Below are 18,370 nucleotides of genomic sequence, written 5' to 3'. Positions count from 1 at the left end.
TGGGGTGAAAGCTGGAAGATCAGAGGAATAGAACTAGCCAGCCACAAGTTCTTACCACTAGGTAATCCTCAGCCCAAGAGAGCTACTTCCTGTATACTTACACCTTATATACCTTCCTGTGCCTTGCCATGTTACTTCCACTCTTTACCCAGCTATATCACTTACTCTTTCTGCCCAGCTCTGTCACTACCTGTCTGTTTATACAGACCTCTAGACCTCTATAGTTAACTAGTGCTAGGATTAAAGGTGTGTACCATCACACCTGGCTCTGTTCCAGTATGGACTTGAACTTACAGAGATCTGGGTGAATCTCTGCCTTCTGAATGCTAGGATTAAAGGCATGAGCCTGACCTCTACACTTAATATAATGGCTGGCTTTTTCTTTTTATTCCCAAGCAAGCTTTATTTGTTAGAGCACAAACAAAATATCACCACAGTTTCATTTTGGGGTTTAGGTGGGGACTTGAGTGAAAGAAAGAAGAGAACTCTTGACTACAAGGAGCTGGTCCTAGAGAGCAGGCTACCATTGAGCTCTTGTCTAGGTCTTTCTATAGGAACTGGGGTAAAGCTTGGGTAGATGAGCTAGTACCTTCAGGCACTTCCTCCTTAAATAAAGCTTCAAGAAAATGGGGCTCTAGTAACTCCTTAGCCTATACAAAAGAGAAGAGGGATGATAAATTGGAAAAAGGAGCCAAGGGCCCTTATGTTATTGGGCCTTTGACCCGGACAAAGCTGAAGACATTTTGGCCTTGAAAAAGAGTCATGATGTATATGGTTTGTATAACATATTAATGGGGTAAAGATTTTCAAAACAGTCTGAGAAGCCAAAGCCAGGAAAGCAATAGGGAAACAAGAGTCTCTGTATTCAAAACGTAATTTTCTATAAGGAAGAATCTGCTGTTGTAAGTCAGGCTGCTGCAGGATTGACTCCAGCTAACAGGATGAAAGGATCAGATATGATACAGATGAAGGAACAGGTGGAGAGAGGACAGTTGGTCCAGATGGGTAAAGAGGACAGCCAGACAGTAGTAGTTGAGGAGGTCATTTCAACAATGAAAGCCAAAACAAGCTACAGCCCCTGAGGCAATTGGGAGTTTTCTGCCTGTCAATCTCTGATGCCCATACCAGGTTGTCAAATGACAAATTTTTAGGAGTCATCACCAAAACACTGCTGGATGTCCTCCTCACCTTGGGACTAGCTGAGGGAATTGTATTCTTTCTTCAGTTTAATATGTCTGAGAAGTTCTTAGGTCTCTTCTCCTTGACATGATTTTAACATGCCCATGTACCCTTACAGTCTTAATTCATTACAATAAACTTATAGGGGACATACTTTCTACTCCTTAGAATATGTAATTTATCAGTGTGTACTACATACTAGTGGCTGTCAGATAGTGTTTTTGTGGGTCCACAGCAGGAGACCATAGTCATGGTTAGATAAAGAATCCAAACTTCACATTCATTGTCAAGTTGCTTCTGAATCTCAGGCTGCAGAAAATAAGAAATAGATGGTGGGTCACAGCAGACAGCTCACTCCACCTGGAGACAGAGGCTAAAGTGGATGTGGCCAGATCTGTTCTGAGCAAAGGCATCAGCATAGGAATGTCACCTGACACTTGTTTTTCCTGAAAATATTGATATTTTTATCTCTAAAAATATTAGTGCTTGTTACATGACATGCCTTGGTACCCTAAATTTTATAAAATAGAAGTTAAGTATTACAGAGGCCAAAAAAAAATCTCTTAGTGCATATCAATTTTCAATGATGGTATTTCTTCCCAGCAAATGTGACATTTTTCCGAATAAATAAATATTCATGTAAATAGTGTTTATCTTTGGAATTTTCTACAACAGCATTGAAAATTAAAGAAAAATATGTGTTGAAAATTCTGGTATCAGATATTTTGAGGCAAAATCTGGGGATTCAGTGGCACCCTCAAAACCAAATTCTGGAAGCTGCTAAAGCTAGGTATGGCTTCAAATTCCCAATATGCAATAAAAGTAATGACTAGTTAGGAAAAGCAGAGAAATTATGTATTCATTCTGGCCACATTGTATAGAGGAAGATATAACATAGATGCAGTTACCTGAAGTCTATCTTTGGTTACTGGCATGAGACTTAAGATTCTAAAGAGGAGGATTTTAGGCAGGAATCAAGAGCTGGTCATATTAAGACAGTCTTGGTCAAGGTGTGGTCTGGTTGGTCATTGACTCAGCTATAGTCCAACCCCTATAGATGATTACTCTCATCTGAGGGTAGATAGATCCAGCATATTTCTGTTGTTCTGTGGATCTAGGTTGACTCAACAGCAAAGGGAGGTAGGGCATTTCCTTGTTATCAGTCAAAGAAAAGAAGAGACAAAAACAAAGATAGAGAATAGGACATTGCATACTGCTTTCAGCAAACTGATGGGCCAAATAATTAATTAAACTGGGCATAGTGGGATAGGCATGTAATCCCAGCATTTGTGAGGTAAAGGCAGACAGATCTCTGTGAGTTCAAGGCCAACCTCTTCTACCTGTTGAGTCTCAGGACAGCCAGGGTTATACAAAGAGACACTTTCTCAAGCAACAACAAAGAAAAAAGTTAATGCTTTACTAAAAAAGCAGCTTTTAAATGGTTATGTCATTCACACTATTTGGGAAAGTAAAAACTGTACTTGCTTATTATTTGGCTGAAATGGGTTAACTAGCAATAGAATGCCTCCTGTAAACCAACAGTAAACTCTTATCAGTACACAATGCTCTATGTAACAAAGGGTGTACACTTTATGGCCCAGCAAAGACCCAACAATTAAAGGATTGCTGATTTATACTCATATTTTGAAAATGAAACTGTTTGGAGAAACATTTTTATTGATGCTAATTACAGATGAATAAAATGGTAAATTTAATTCTTAAGAACAAAAGGAAAACTTAGTCCATTACATTATTTTGGGTTTATATAACCCAAACGCTAAATTCTTTATGTTCTGTCTCATTTCAAAATAACTTTTATTCAATTTCCTTAAATGATGTGGAACGCTTTATTTCTGCATTACTGACTGTCTGACAAGTGGCTAAGTTATTTTCTTTACTGTGGTTATCCCTGCTCATTTCTTCTTAGTTGGCCTCACAATTTTATTAGCAAGGAGACATCAGAGTTATTGCTGCATCAAACAACCAAGCAAAGAAAAAAGATGGCCAAAACCAGATTCTAGTTGTTCAATTTATGCCATATATCTTTCTCTCCTTCCCAAGCCTTTTAATAAAAACGGATTATGCATGTACTTTTTTATTTAAATTTCACTGGCCTGGGTGCATATACAGATGGTCAAAACAACTTCAGACCTCATCTGAATGTTTAATTTGTATTAAGAATTTTTTATTCATTTTACATACAAACAGAAGATTCCCCCCCTCGGCCCTCCTCCCAAACCCCCCTCATCCAGCCTTCATCCCCCAAACCCACCCCATCCCCTTCTCCAAAAAGGTAAGACCTACCATATGGAGTCAGCAAAGCCTGGTGCATTTAGTTGACATAGGTCCAAGCCCTTCCTGCCTGCATCAAGGCTGTGCAAGATGTCCCACCATAGGTAATGGACTCCAAAAATCCAACTTGTGCACCAGGGATAGACCCAGATCCCATTGCCAGGGGCACCTTAATCAGACCAAGCTACACAACTGTCTCATGCAGAGAACCTAGTCCAGTCCCATACAGGCTCTACAGCTGCTACTTCAACTATTCAACAAGGAAATCACTCCCCTTAAAATTAAAACACAATTGAATATTCTTTAAAATTTTTCATAAATTCATAAATTTTATTTGGCAAAAAGTGTTCCAGGGTTTGAAGATCTGGCTCAGTAATTCAGAGCACTTGCTGCTATTACAGGGGGCCTGGGTTTGCTTCTCAACACCCACCTGGCTGTTCACCACTGTTTTCATCTCAAGATCCAGGTAAAGGAGGATGACTGACGTGTTCTGAGGGATAGTCTGAGGGAGAGTCAGGTATTATCTTCAGTGGTGCACCCAATGGTGAGCCCGCCAGGCTCCAATGGACACTTCCAAATCTTTCACACAAATAGACTTTCACAAAAGAGAAGACATCAACATGAAAAGAAAAGCTGTAGTGAAGGAGAAGGGAAATGGGTACTAAACACAGGAAGTCTATGTGTACAGTGAGATTAAACAAAATACATTGTACATATGAATGAATTATCAAAGAATACATGTCATAAATATAAACAATCTAAATCAATACTGGCGATAAAATAATCCATTCCATTTTCCAAGTAATGCCTTGTTCTATAGCTTTGAATCAAGAATACTGCATTAGTTGACAGGGAAGTAGCTGCAACATTTGGAGAGAGTAACTTGCTTTCCCAGTCTGACTTTGTAATTGTGAGCTGTCAGCTTTGCCTTTAGATTAGTTTTGTCTTCACTGAAGCCTAAAAATCAAAATGTATTATGGTGGCTGAATGTAAAAGCTCGTGTACAGCTTTGATTCTTTAAGAAATGGCTAAACAAAATAGAAAATAACAAGAATTTGTTTCTTGGAAACTTTCACTGTTAAACATCACAATTAAACTCTATTAAAGATCATTCCATTTATCTCATTGATAAGATCTTTGGAGACTTATTTTCCATCTTCCTCTTTGAGAGAGATAGAGACAGAAAGAAACATTTATGTTTAGATAAGGGAATTGGGTACTCCAGATAGATATAAAGATTAGAAGCTAGAATAGACTATGAGAGAAGACAGTATTTGTCTTTCTGGATGTGGGTGGCCTCACTCAGTTGAATTTTTGCAACTTTGATACATTTGCAGATTTAATTTTCAGAAAGCAGGATAAAATTGTGTTGTGTATATGTATTTTTCTTAACTGTCATGTACATGTATTTTCTTACAGTTAATGGAAAGCTAGGGGGTTTCTATTTCCTAGCTGTTAGTAGAACAGCAGCAAACATGGATGTATGGGTATCTGTATTGCCATAGAGAGCCTCTGGAGTAAAGGTCCAGAAGCAGTATAGCTAGGGCATGTGGCAGTTTTATTTCTAGTGCTCTGAGGAAGCACTAGACTTACTTCCTGACTGGCTGTGTTAGTTTACTCTTTGACCAACAGTGTTTAAGGGTTCCTGTGAATATGGATAAAATTTTCCAATAATAATATCAGTCAATAAAACACTAGGGTACAAAGAACATTGAGCTGTTGGAATTTACAATTACCTTCAAGCTGAACTTAATTGATGGTTACACACACACCACACACACACACACATACACACACACACACACACACACACACACACACACACACATATATATATATTATATATATACACATATAATATTATACACACAATTCTTGTGTCAACTGTTGGAAAAGTATTAGCACCTCTAATATGTATTCTTCAGAGTATCCTACATGGAATAACAAGATGTGGACTTGCTTTATTTATTGTTCATTTGTTTCAACACAGTCACATGTATTTCAAGCTGACCTTAACCTCCCTATGTGACTAAAAATGATCAGAAACTTCTCATCCCTCCCCTCTACTTCCTGTGTGTTTTGAATTTCCAGGAGTGTGCTACCAGGCCTGGTTTACCCAACCCATGTAAGTGTCATTTTGTCATTTTGTTAACATGATATTTCATTTAAAACAGATGAAGAAACAGCAGCAGCAACAACAACAAAATCCTTTGTGTCTTGTTTACTTTGATTAGCAACTGTCATGTTCACATGGTATGATGTAAACAAGTCCCAGGGGAAGATAGATTTTTTTCTCTGACATAGACAGGTTCATGTCTGAAATCCCTATAACAAAAGATAAAAGGAGAAAACATATACAAGGACATTTCATATATGTTTTGTGTAATATCGGGACCTTTGAAAATGAAAGGCTGAGTTTTGTGCTGAGTTTAAAGAAATGGACTAATGTGGCAATGCAGGGTTTAACACTGTGGGCAGTCTGCTCAAATTCTGCTTGTGTGACATCACTTTCATTTGAGTACAAGTTACAGGAGTGTCTCTATCCTCCAACATAGTTAGATCAGAAAATTCTCTCTTGATTAAGGGGAGGGTGTTTCTTTTTTTTTTGCTCTGTGTGTGTGTGTGTGTGTGTGTGTGTGTGTGTGTGTGTGTGTGTGTTTTGTAACAGTGCAGGTGTCAATCTAGGGGATACCTGAGATTTTTCCCTGGAAACAAATTGACTCCTGGGTGAAATAAGACCACACAGTGGAGAAAATCAAAGTAACAGCCTTTTCAGTTTTAAAATGGAAGCAGGGACTAAAACTTTACCTAATGGACTCTAGCTTAAATACTGTATAGTCACCTGCCCCCCCCATCCCTTTATTGATTCACTGTGACATGGGCCAACATGACTTCCCACGATTTCTCCTCACAGTGTCTCAAGAAACCCACTGCTTTTATTTTCCTTGTCTACCTATGTCCACTAACTCTCTTTGAAGGTGTCTGCCTCAATCCATTTCCATTCTTTTATTTTTTTGGGACAGTATCTGGCTGAATCTGAAGGTCGTGATTCTGACTATTCGAGATAGAAAGCTTTTTGTTGTATTTTCTTGTTGTTTGTTTGTTTTGTCAACTAAAAAATAGGCTAGACTCTTGAGGGATAAAATGGCTCCAACCGATTTTCCTGTAGGCAAGTCTGTGGGACATTTTATTGGCTGATGATTGGATGTAGAAGGGCCCAGCCCATAATGAGTGGAGCCACCCCTGAACAGATGATCCTTAGTGACATAAGAAAGCAAGAAGAGCAAGCTATGAGATTAAGCCCATAAGCATTATTCTTCTTTGATCTGTGCTTCAGCTCCCACCTCTAGATTACTGACCCCAATTTCTAAAATTCCAAAATAAAAATTATTTCTATTATTTTATAGTTAAAGAAGTTAGAACAAGGAGACCAGCCCAGAGCATGTGTAATGTTATGCTTCATAAGAACCCAAACTGTCTGACTTCAGAGGCTGGTTGCTGTGGTATAGCAAATGTGAGTGTCCTCCATATTGGAATCATGGTCCTCAGTGTGTTCCTAATCATGTAACACTTTCAAGAGTTTGACCCTTGGGGTGTCCAGGGGTCCTCAAATCAAATGGAGGGCAATGGGAATCCCATTATCTCTACTCTCTGACATATTTGATCCTTTGCCTACATTTCTGCTAGTAACTGGGATGTTATCTCCATTCCTTGTGAGGTCATCGGAACCAACGCTGTCTATCCTCCAGTCTATAAACTATGAGATAAATAACCTCTTTCCTTTTTGAAGTTAGTCTACTCAGATACTTCATTATAGTAGCAACATATACAATATTATACCGTGCAAATAATTCTAAGGTGTTCTTTCTCTTTAATATGTTAGAAAGTCATGTTTATGACTCTTAATGTTGTATTTAATCACATCTACTACAAAAAGAAAATAATGTAACCGTCCCTTTTCAGCATAGTTTTTTTTTTTTATATGATATAATTCTTAGTTGATTTTTTTGGAATTTGACATCATGCAGCCCAATATTACTAACTTCCCAGACCCTCTGATTCTGCCCCTCACCATGTAGCATCCACCCAAAAAGAAACCCCTCCCCTCAATAAGTTAATTAAAAACAAAACAAAACAACAACAACAAAACATCTTACACCACTGTCTTTTCCATATATCCAGCACCTCTTCATTTGTCCTAGTGGCATTGGAAGCTGCAGTGTGTCACACAGTATATCCTTTTGTCCAATCTGTCCCACCCACAAATGTTGACTGAAATGAGTCATTCATCTAGTTTAAGGTCTCTGACCTCTAGCACACTATCACCACTGGACCCTTATGCAAACTCCTCTCTGAAATCCTGCTGTTGCCCCTAGTCATGGAGATCCTGTGGCTATCATTCTTCAGGACCATCTTTTTGTAATACAATATCTAAAATAACAGTTGAGTTTTACTCAGAAGTCTGTGAAGCTCTCTTGAAACATTGAGATTGGAATTCCTGTATGTCACATACATAGGAAGTTTTGATTTAATATACTTCTTTGACTAGCTCATCACACTTTTTTTAAAATATTAAAAAGTCAGGAGAGTTGTATTTAGGCGGTGGTCTAGGGAGTAACATTATTGAAATATTCATCCAAGGTATGAGTATGAGCTTGAGAGGGAGATGTCTGTAGCTCTTCAGGAAGGCACTCATGTTGCTGAAATAATTTTACAAAGAAACCATTTTGTCTCTGTGCAAACATAACTTGCAAGTGCAATTCTATAAACATGTTAAAAACATGAACTAAAGCTACACTGCAGCAGGACAGTCTTAATCATTCATTTGTGCACAAATTGTAACAATAATTTTTGAATGCTAAATACATCCTAAGAGCATGGGTTATGGACAAGATACAACTTGGATTCTAAGCCTTTCAATCCTGGTGGACAAGATGACAATGAGAGCTCTTCGTCTGTGTCCTCGTGACTGTTCCCAGGACAAGGAGAACCCTTCTCTGGAAAACAGAGAATGATTGAGCAAAAAGAGGAATGGTCTTGCATAGCTAGACCCTGATTCATAAAAGATCTAACTCTTGAACTGAGTCTCATAGGTAATGTTTGTGGAATGAATTCAAATCTCAAGAAACTCAATGAAATGATATCCTTCACTGTTTATTAATGTTGAAGTAAAACACAACTTTTTCTCCAAAGGAAGGATGAAATTTTTTTCTGAGTCAAATATGAATGATCTTGGACTTGACACAGAGGTTATTCTGGCACTGTATGGCATGTTATTAGTCACAGAATAAAAGACACTAATAAGTCAATGTACTTACAGAGTGCATTGGTATTGTCAATACATAAGTAGGTTACACAAAGTGAAGAATTTTTCTTCTGTAGATTTCAGATGATCTTTGATAACACTCTTAGCTTTTGAGTTAGTGGAAACTAGTGGTCTACAATGAATATGTTTCAAGGGTTTTAGCTGATATTCAACAAGATATAAAGTAAGATGCAGAATGGTTCCTCCCCATCTAATCTAGTGGCAATTCCACACATGAATGTGCTAAAACTCCCTTAATCTAAATAATTTCTTGCATGTGTGCCCAGAGGCTTTTCTTCCACATAATTTGGATCTTATCATATAGACAATTAACACTAACCAATATAATTTCCATTTATCTTAATTAGAACACACTACATATTTCCTACTTCAAGTTCAACTGACACAGTCATCATAAAATCTTGAGGTATACTGAGGAATTCTGAGAGACAGAAAATAACATTCTTGTTTCCTGTTTGAAGTTAAGTTACTTAGAAGATTGAAGTGGCTGCTTAAAGAATTTCTAAGGGGACAAATGGAAGACAGAGGTTATAGGGGCTGCAGCAGGTTGATATATAAGTGTCTGTTCTTCCTTTATTAAGAGGACAATAAACACAATATGGAAGTTTTGGGTTTGCTTTGAACATTACTCTTTTCAAGTACGGTCAGACATAAGCAGCTTCTAGTTTCCAATACTAAATGCTATTAAATAAAACAGATGTTTCCAAAAAGTAAAGTAATATGTTAATTATATTTAATATTTCTCAATTTTAAGTTACTGACTTAACCACATCACTGTTCTCTTCAAGGCTAAAACAGTTACAATTATTTCTTTGAAATGCATAACATTCTTTGGTATATAGCCTTGTTCCTGGCCAACCTGTCATTTCCCATAATGATCATTTATGATCTTGTCAGAGAGGAAATCAGCTGGAGCATTTTGATGCCTTCCATTTGCTTGAATTTTATATTGTTTGCTTTTTTAACATCCAGTGTCTGGTGTAGAGACTGTGTTGTCTGAAAATCTGAATTTTCTTTATTGATTGATTACTTTTTGTGCTTCAGTTGAAAAGATACCAGTACAGATGTAAATGCCAAGAGGCAAAAGGCATGAGGGTAGACATATGAATCTCTAATACATAAATTTCAGATCAATAAAGCATATTCTTGAAATCAATTTAATTATTTATCTTTGAGAACATATGTGGAATTAAGTGTCTCTGCAGGTACAAATTTTCTGAAAAACATGTCTTATTTTGAAAAATGGATTTATTTATGGGTTCAAAATGAAAGTGTATGAAAACTAGGCTGTAAGTTAAATACTATACAACATAGACATTTATGATGACAAAGCTCCTACACTGTCCTTGAAGATGCTGATTAGGCTTACAAGATACAGAGCTAGGACAGTTTTGGTAAACATATTTAATATGGATATAGGAATGCATGATTGAGCTTTAATCAGAAATGAGATGGGGGAAGTTTGGTTCATTATTGGTGGAGTCTATAGTACATTACATGTGTAATTATAGTCTATATCATATTGCTTTTCCCCTTTGATGTATCAGCAAACAGTGAAAAGTAACCAGCCAATTAATCAGTGTTAAACCTAATAAGAGATGTTATCATGGAAATGGATATTGGTAGCAGCAACTACCCGTAAAAATTCATTTTGATTTGCATCTAACTTAAAAATTCCATTATATTTATTTAACAGTGTTGATTAGATATTTACATTGTTTATATGAAATATAACGCTGGTGAAGTCAAGGAAACAACTATGTTCTCTAACTTAAATGTTCAAATACAGATTCATTATGAAAGCATTTTTTTCTAGTGCCTATTATTAAAACCAAATCTCTAGATAACAATTAACTCAGATCTTGGGCACATTGGATCTTAAGCAGTTTTAGGTCACCCTGGGTAAATATTTAATTTAATTCAAGAATCAGTCCATACCATTAAAAAGTGATCAAAGTAGTATTCATAACCAGTGTTATTATAAATGTTAAACAATGTATTATGCATCTGTGATGGTTAACCTTGCTTGACAATTTAGCAGGATCACCTCAAACATCTGGTGCATATAGGAGGGTATTTCCAGAGACGTTTAACTGATAAAGGAGACCAACTCTGAACGTGAGTCACAACATCCTGTGTGTGGAGGTCCCAGAGTGAATTAAAAGGAGAAAGCCAGTGAAGCCCCGTTGTTCATCTCCCAGCTTTTTCCCTTTGAATACAATGTAGCAGCAACATAGCTCTTCTGCAGCCAACTCTCCCCTGCCATAAGTAAAAATAAACCCTTCCTACTTGAAGCTGAATGGGGGAGGTATTATGTCACAGAAACCAGGACAGCAGCTAATACAATGACACACACATCACACGCACTATGTAAAGAAACACCCTTTAGATGGTTTCGAAGAATAAAAGATGAATGTACAAATAACCATAAGTTCTGATGACTACGTTAAGAAAGCTTTCATTTGTAAACTTACCTTTCTTTCCTGCACAGAAGTGTCCTTGATTTGAACAAACTCTTAATGATCTTGTGTAGTCAGAGTTTTCCTGCCTGGCCCACAGTCAGGACAAATCTCTCTTACCCGCCAGTCCCACAGTAGCTCAGAACCCAACCAAGAAAGTACACAGAAACTTAGATTGCTTACAAACTGTATGGCTGTGGCAGGCTTCTTGTTATCTACTTCTTCTATCTTAAATTAACCCATTTCTATAAATCTATACTTTGCCACGTGACTTGTGGCTTACCATTACCTTACATCCTTCTTGCCATGGTGGCGGCTGTGTCTGTCCTCCCTAGCCTTCTACCTCCCACAATTCTCTTCTCTGCTTGTCCCGCCTATACTTCCTGCCTGGCTACTGGCCAACCAGCATTTTATTTATACAGAGTGATATGCACAGCACTTCCCTTTTTCTTTTTTGTTAAAAAAGGAAGGTTAACTTTAACATAGTAAAATTACAGATAACAAAACAATTATCAAGCAAGAATTACAGTTACAATACTAAAGAAGATATCCTATCTATGTTATATTTGTGAGTCTAAAGTTTTATATCTAACTTATCTTTTATCATAACTGAGGAAATTATAACTATCTAGTCTTCAACCACATCAAAGACCTCAGAAGGATATAATATTACCTGAGAACCAGGAGAAGGATGCAACCAACTTTCGGGAGTCTTGCAAGAGTAGACAGAGACAGCTGGCAGCCTGGACAGTCATCTAATATTCCTTTGTAAAGTTGGGGCATTTGTCTTCAGCCCACAGGGCTAGAGTCTCTTGGTCACTTCTCTCAGTGCCCTGTAGAATATCTGGCAGTTTCCTCTGCGAAGCAGGTACCTGAAGGACCATTTTGTCAAGCAAAGTTTAGTGGTCACCTTTCTATGGGTCCTGCATGTCCAGTCGATCAAGCAGTCCAGGCAAGAACAGTTTCTTGACCAAATGGCTATTTTTGCCAAGGTGAAGTGTCTTTAATGTCCATCCTCCTCTCTGAAGTAAATCGTTGTTGCCATGAGCAGACATGTCTCACTGTCCAGAAAGTCTAAATTTTAAAAATATTTTAAATGCCATATTCTGTAGGTCTTTGAAGTATTTGAAGATTACCTATCTATCTGAAATATCTCTATGTATACTTAGAAGACTTAACTAACATGGCTATGAGTATGATTATAATAGATGATTAATTATTAATCTATTTTTAATTATCCATTATAATTTTAAATGAGCTATACAAACATAATACCTTAAACAAGAGTAGAAATATACACACAGTATAACAAAATTAACTTTAAGTTTGTATCAATAGACTAAAATCTATACCAATGTCAGACATTTTAAACAAGTTGTTGTTCTTTAAAAGTAAGTTCATTAATCTACCCTTTCATCTTATATATCCTATTATATCTATATCATATGCCCCCCATTTTTTTAGAAAGAGATCACATTTATAGTCAACCTAATTTAAATAAAAATATTGTTTTTTTTTTTTTTCTTCTGTCCCACATCAGAGGGCTCTTCTGATTTGGAACATAAGAATCCCTTAACCTTTTTTTTTTTTTTAGCAATATGTCTGGGTTTAGAGAAGGAGTGAGCCAATTCCATCTCCAAAGCCAGCTTGATAATTTTGGGAAATTGGGCATAGTTTTTCTTACTACTTCCTGCTGGAGGGGGGCGCTGTATCTTATGGGGACACAAAGAAAATTTTAGGATTATGAAGTAGTCCATGAGGGTAAACCTCTGAGCCAGTTGCCTTGAAACCCTTCTGGATGTTGGATCATATGGGCCATGGTGTCATCCGAGACCTTTCAAGTGGTCTTGGCTGATCAAACCCGATGTATCTTAATTTGGAACAAATCCACAGCCTCTGCCTTTCTGTGGAAACAAAAGCAGACACTCTTTTCCAAAGCAACATATCCTTTTATCAAAATTTTGAAGTCAAGGTACCTTTAAAATTTACATATTTGTTTAACTCAACAGCTTTTACAATCAAATCTTTTTCTTATTTCTTTAATTAGGTTTTGTGCTTTTGTCAAGGATTAGTTACCCATAGTATGGACATGTGTCGCCATTCTTCTACTGATGTTTCCTTACAACTGTCAATACTATACTGACTTGATAACTATTATTTTGTGATCTCTTGAAGTACAGTGATGTTAGTTATCCAAATACAAGGTTTCTGTTTGTTTATTTTTATGCTTATTTGTGTGTTTTATTTTGTTTTTACTTTTCCTGACCTTGGCATTTTTGCATACATTTTAAAGGCAGCTTATGGATTTCAACAACATGCCTGAAGTATTTCATTCAGATTGGCACGTGGTTTCCTGAAGATAATGACATTGTACTGGATTAGATCTTGCAAAGTCTGAATAAAATATATCACTCATTTATCTTTTGCTAACTTTTGTTAATATTTTTTGGTTTTTAGTGTCTTATATTTCTTTCATATTTATATATATCTCAAACTTTTGTATGCCATTGCAAAATTTATTTTAAATGTTAATATCAAATTAATGGTTATAAATGTAAGGAAACAGAATTTTATTATTTTTGAATTCTTATTAAATTCACATATATTTCAACATCTAAAAATACATTATCTTGTGTACTTTATATATAAGGTTTTGTGATTTTATAAGTGAACAGACTGACGTTTTTCCTTCCAGAAAAAAATACCTTTCTGTCATCTTTTGTTTGCTTTTTTATGCTGTTTAGACTACAGTTCAGTAAATACGAATTTTTCATTCATCCTTTGCTCCTGTTTTATTATGAGATACATTCTGATGGAGACTAAAACAGTTAAAATAGAGTATAAAACCCTATGATAATACATTCAATGAATTTCTGATCTGATGATCCCTTACTGTTGATAACTAATGAATTTTTATCTCTCACTTTCTGCAGCAAAAAGGCATATGAATGTCTTAATATCTATATGTTTGTGTAAACTATATTTTAATTTATTTCAGGTGATTGTCAAGTCTGGACCAGGAACTTTTCTTAGTCTGGCAGTTTATGACAATTATATCTTCTGGTCAGACTGGGGGAGAAGAGCTATTTTGCGTTCCAACAAGTACACAGGAGGAGAAACAAAAATTCTTCGATCTGATATTCCACATCAGCCAATGGGAATCATAGCAGTTGCTAATGACACCAATAGCTGTAAGTTATAATAGGAAATAATATTTCTTAATTATATGTCTTGTCAATTTTTTTCTCATTCATGGTAATATATATTTTGTGATCATATGACTTGGGATATATTATTCAGAATTTGACTACTCAATGAATCAAAATTGTCTGAAATGTTTAAGTAACTTCTATATAATTTAGTTGGTTACCACAAGAACAATTTCAGTTTTAATTATTTGTGAAATTCTACTCCACTCTCTTTTATTTCTCAAATCCTTGAAAATAAAGGGCTAATTTGATTCTGGGATAATGACTTTTTAGTAGGTTTGCATCTAGTTTTATTGTTATTGAAATACTTATGGAATTATGGCTTATAGTCAGAAAAACTCTCATAATGCCATGGCATTCTCAAAAGTTTCCTGGACGATAAGGCAGTTCAACAGTTTTCTGGTTACCTTTGGTTAATGGGAACTCTGTTTTCATCACAAAATGTTACTCATAGACCCCTTCATTACAGGTGAACTCTCTCCTTGTGCATTATTGAATGGAGGTTGCCATGACCTCTGCCTTTTAACACCTGATGGAAGAGTGAATTGCTCCTGTAGAGGGGACCGAATATTGCTAGCTAACAACAGATGTGTGAGTAAGTAATGATAATCTATGTAATATGCTTAAAATAATTGAAATTCTGTTATTGCATTCATAGGGTTGTAGAGGTTCAGTTATTTTATATCTGTTTATTCAAGAATCCAGCTCATTCTAGTATTATCTTGTAGCTTCATTTCATAAGTAACATGATTTAAGAAAATAACTTGAGTCCCTGTGGTTGAGGCCTGACTGTGTTAAGACCATCCTCAGAAGTCCCTGCATACAAGATCACTACCAAATTGTAGCTGTCTCTTTGAGACTCTCTCACAATTATGAAATTAATTACAGCTGAAATGAACTAGAATTCATGCATGAGATCAGTGGCCATGGAATAACCCCCTTCCTAGTCTATGGCAGTATGTAAATGAGAGAGAATGGCTCAGGCAGCTTATTTGTAATCATTTACAAACTGTTAATTAAGAATGTAACTTTCCAGCCTTGCACAGTGTTTATTCTTCCCAAAGGCATTTCAGTCTTTAATTAGTACCATTATAATACACCCTTATTAACAGCTAAATTTCCAAAATAAATAATGGTTCAAGTATTTCAATACTGCCATGAAAAATTAGCAAACTACATAAAAAAGGTTAATTTCCCTTTAACACTGAAACTCTTTGTATGTGAGAAAGGTGGAGAGTGAAATATCTTGTTGGAAATTGGTGAACTAGCTTTCAAAATGTGCCAGTTTTAACAAATTTCTCCTCTCCTTTGTATTCTTTTCTCTCATCTTTCTTGTTAGAATATTAATAGAAGTAGGTATGTTTACATCACTGAAAATAAGTATTTTTCACCTTTATCTTCACACAGCCTAGTCCTTTATTTACCAAGAGGGTCTTTTTGTATATTTGCTATATGCCCTTTTGTTTTGTGAACTGGTACCACAATCAAGGGTATACCTTTGCAAAAAATAATATTTTAGCTTTATATAAGACTCTGCCAGAACAAAGGAGAGAATGTTACAACTATTAGTGAATTTTAATGAAGATAAACGATTTTAATATAGTGGGCCTCAAATCTCTATATCGCTTTGTTGTCTAGCATGCCTCTGCACAGATCAGCCAACTACCTGAGTTATCTTTAGTTTGCTTTTTGGGTTGAGGCCTAATGATCAGGACCTGATGTAACATGCAGACCTGGAACATCAGTCATACATTAGAATCATTCATGTTTCTCTCATGGGTCACACTACAGGGCAGGGTTCAGGCAACGGCTTTGATAAAAACAGCAAAGGGAGTGGACAGCATGCAGCAGAGACCTGTTGCTGCACAAAGGTTTATATTTAACTGCCCCTAATTAGTTACCTGCTACTCTCTGCTGCTGAGAGGTGATGAGTCAAACATGAAAATAATTTAAACATGCAGAGTTGCACTGCTATGGAACTGAAGTGTTGCACTGGGCCCCTGAAGGTTAGCAAATTGCTGGGGGGGGGGGCATTCTCTACCAGTTGTGTGTCTGCATTGAAATCACATGGTCTATCAGCAAAACTGCAAAGTAGCTGTGGCTTTCTACTTGTCAATCCATTGATGTAAACCAAAATATTCCTAACCCATCTATGGCCATACCTGGATTGTTCACTAACACTGTTCATGAATGGTAGTGGATGGACTCTTTCATTTACTGACACATATGTGAACATAAATGTAGAAAACTATCTTTTGGCCCAATTGTTGGCAAAATATTTAGGTATTCACATCCCATACAACATTGTTAACCTCATCAGGATCCATCACAGAAACAGGAAGAGCAAGCATATTTCAATAAAACAGTTGGCATGTAATGGAATGAGAGGCAAGACAAATTTGTCTGTAGACATAAACAGAAAGCCTTCAGTGCTGTGTATCAAATGCAAATGTGAGCAAGAATTGTGCTTATATATAATTTATTTTTGCATTATGTATATATTCTATTTTCATTCTGATGAGGTGATAAAACTCTGTGACAGAAAGCATCTTTAGGGAAAAATGGTTTATTTTATCTCACAAATTAGAGTTCATCCTTGAGGGAAGTCAGAGCACCAACTCAAGCAGGAACCTTAAGCAAAACCAGTGGGGGACACTGCTTATGGCTGGCTCATCTGCCTTTCTTATGCAACCTAGGGCAGTTTCCAATGGTTGGCACCATCCACAAGTGAGCTGGGCCCTCTTCGACTAATGATCAAATAAGAAAACTGAGAAAATGGGACATAGGCTACTCCGATCTTGGCAGTTCTTCAACTGAGTCCTCTCATCTGAGGTTTTTCTGTGTCACATAAAACATATACACAAGTAACATTATACAGACTGAGGAAATTATGTTCTTATATTTAGAAATATATACATAAAACAGCAATTAATAAAAAGTTGCCATGGATTTGAAAGAGAGCAAGGAGAATGTGGGATGGTTTGGAGGGGGGAACAAGAAAGCAAAAATGATAAAACATATAGTATCAAAAATGAAAGAAATAAAAAACTAGAGAAAATAATAAAAGTACATGAGTTGTATGCAAAGTCAAAAAGAGAAGTCAGGACTGCTAAAAGACCAGTCTAAATTGTGTTCATTTCATGATCTAAGTAATTTTTCAAACAATATTAGCACCATTATTAATACATTCCCTTTAGGTTTACCAGTATTTTTTTTTTATTTACATCCTCTGTTACTTCCTCCAAAATGATATTTTACTTTGGCTGGTAACTGAAATTCACTAAAAATGCTGAAAAATTCTGCACTGAATGAATTTAATGGGAAGTTTTAGACACATATGTAAATATATAAATATTATGTTAAAATTGGAGAAAATTTAAGGAAAAAACTACTGGGAACTTCAAGTAGCATTAGTGGAAACATTATTGAACATTTCTGAAATTTCAAAAGCTTGGATAATAATTTTTGAAATTGAACTGTATCTCCTATGGATACCAACTCTGATCACATTCAGAACTATTAATATCACTTGATTTCAACATATGATTTGTTTAACAAATAGTGTGAAATGTACACAAGAGGACATTTTACACCCCAAATTAATGATTCCAAAATTTTGCTGGTGAATGTATATTATAAGAACAAAGATAAGTTATTAAGTTATTTTCCCCTGTACAAACCCCTAAAAGAGGAAACATGGCATGCTTGAGACAAAACTTAACTGTAGAAAAGGTATTTTGTACTTTGTCATTATTGGCCTGTACTTGTAATTTATAGCAAATCACATGAGATAGGTAGAGAAGGTAGATATGTTACATATGAAGTCCCAAGCTGTGTAGAGTCCCCTCCCCCCCCTTTTTTTTTTTCATCCTTTCCACCAGTTTCTCCAAGAAATTCCAGATGCT

The 18,370-nt window shown here is 36.1% G+C and overlaps 1 protein-coding gene across 7 annotated transcripts in view; it reads left to right on the top strand.

Annotated features, from left to right (window-relative positions):
* The window catches only part of Lrp1b (LDL receptor related protein 1B), a 1,919,409-nt gene that overhangs the window by 1,581,317 nt on the left and 319,722 nt on the right, over positions 1 to 18,370 (top strand). For all 7 annotated transcript variants that reach the window (XM_036183000.1, XM_036183003.1, XM_036182999.1 and 4 more), the window contains 2 exons: positions 14,255 to 14,447; positions 14,935 to 15,060. In XM_036183000.1, coding sequence (XP_036038893.1) covers positions 14,255 to 14,447; positions 14,935 to 15,060 — 319 coding nt within the window. The remainder of the gene's footprint in view (positions 1 to 14,254; positions 14,448 to 14,934; positions 15,061 to 18,370) is intronic.

The sequence above is a fragment of the Onychomys torridus genome, chromosome 4 (assembly GCF_903995425.1).
Source record: "Onychomys torridus chromosome 4, mOncTor1.1, whole genome shotgun sequence".
In the NCBI taxonomy this organism is placed as follows: Eukaryota; Metazoa; Chordata; class Mammalia; order Rodentia; family Cricetidae; genus Onychomys; species Onychomys torridus.
This window is presented reverse-complemented; position numbering and strand designations above follow the sequence as displayed.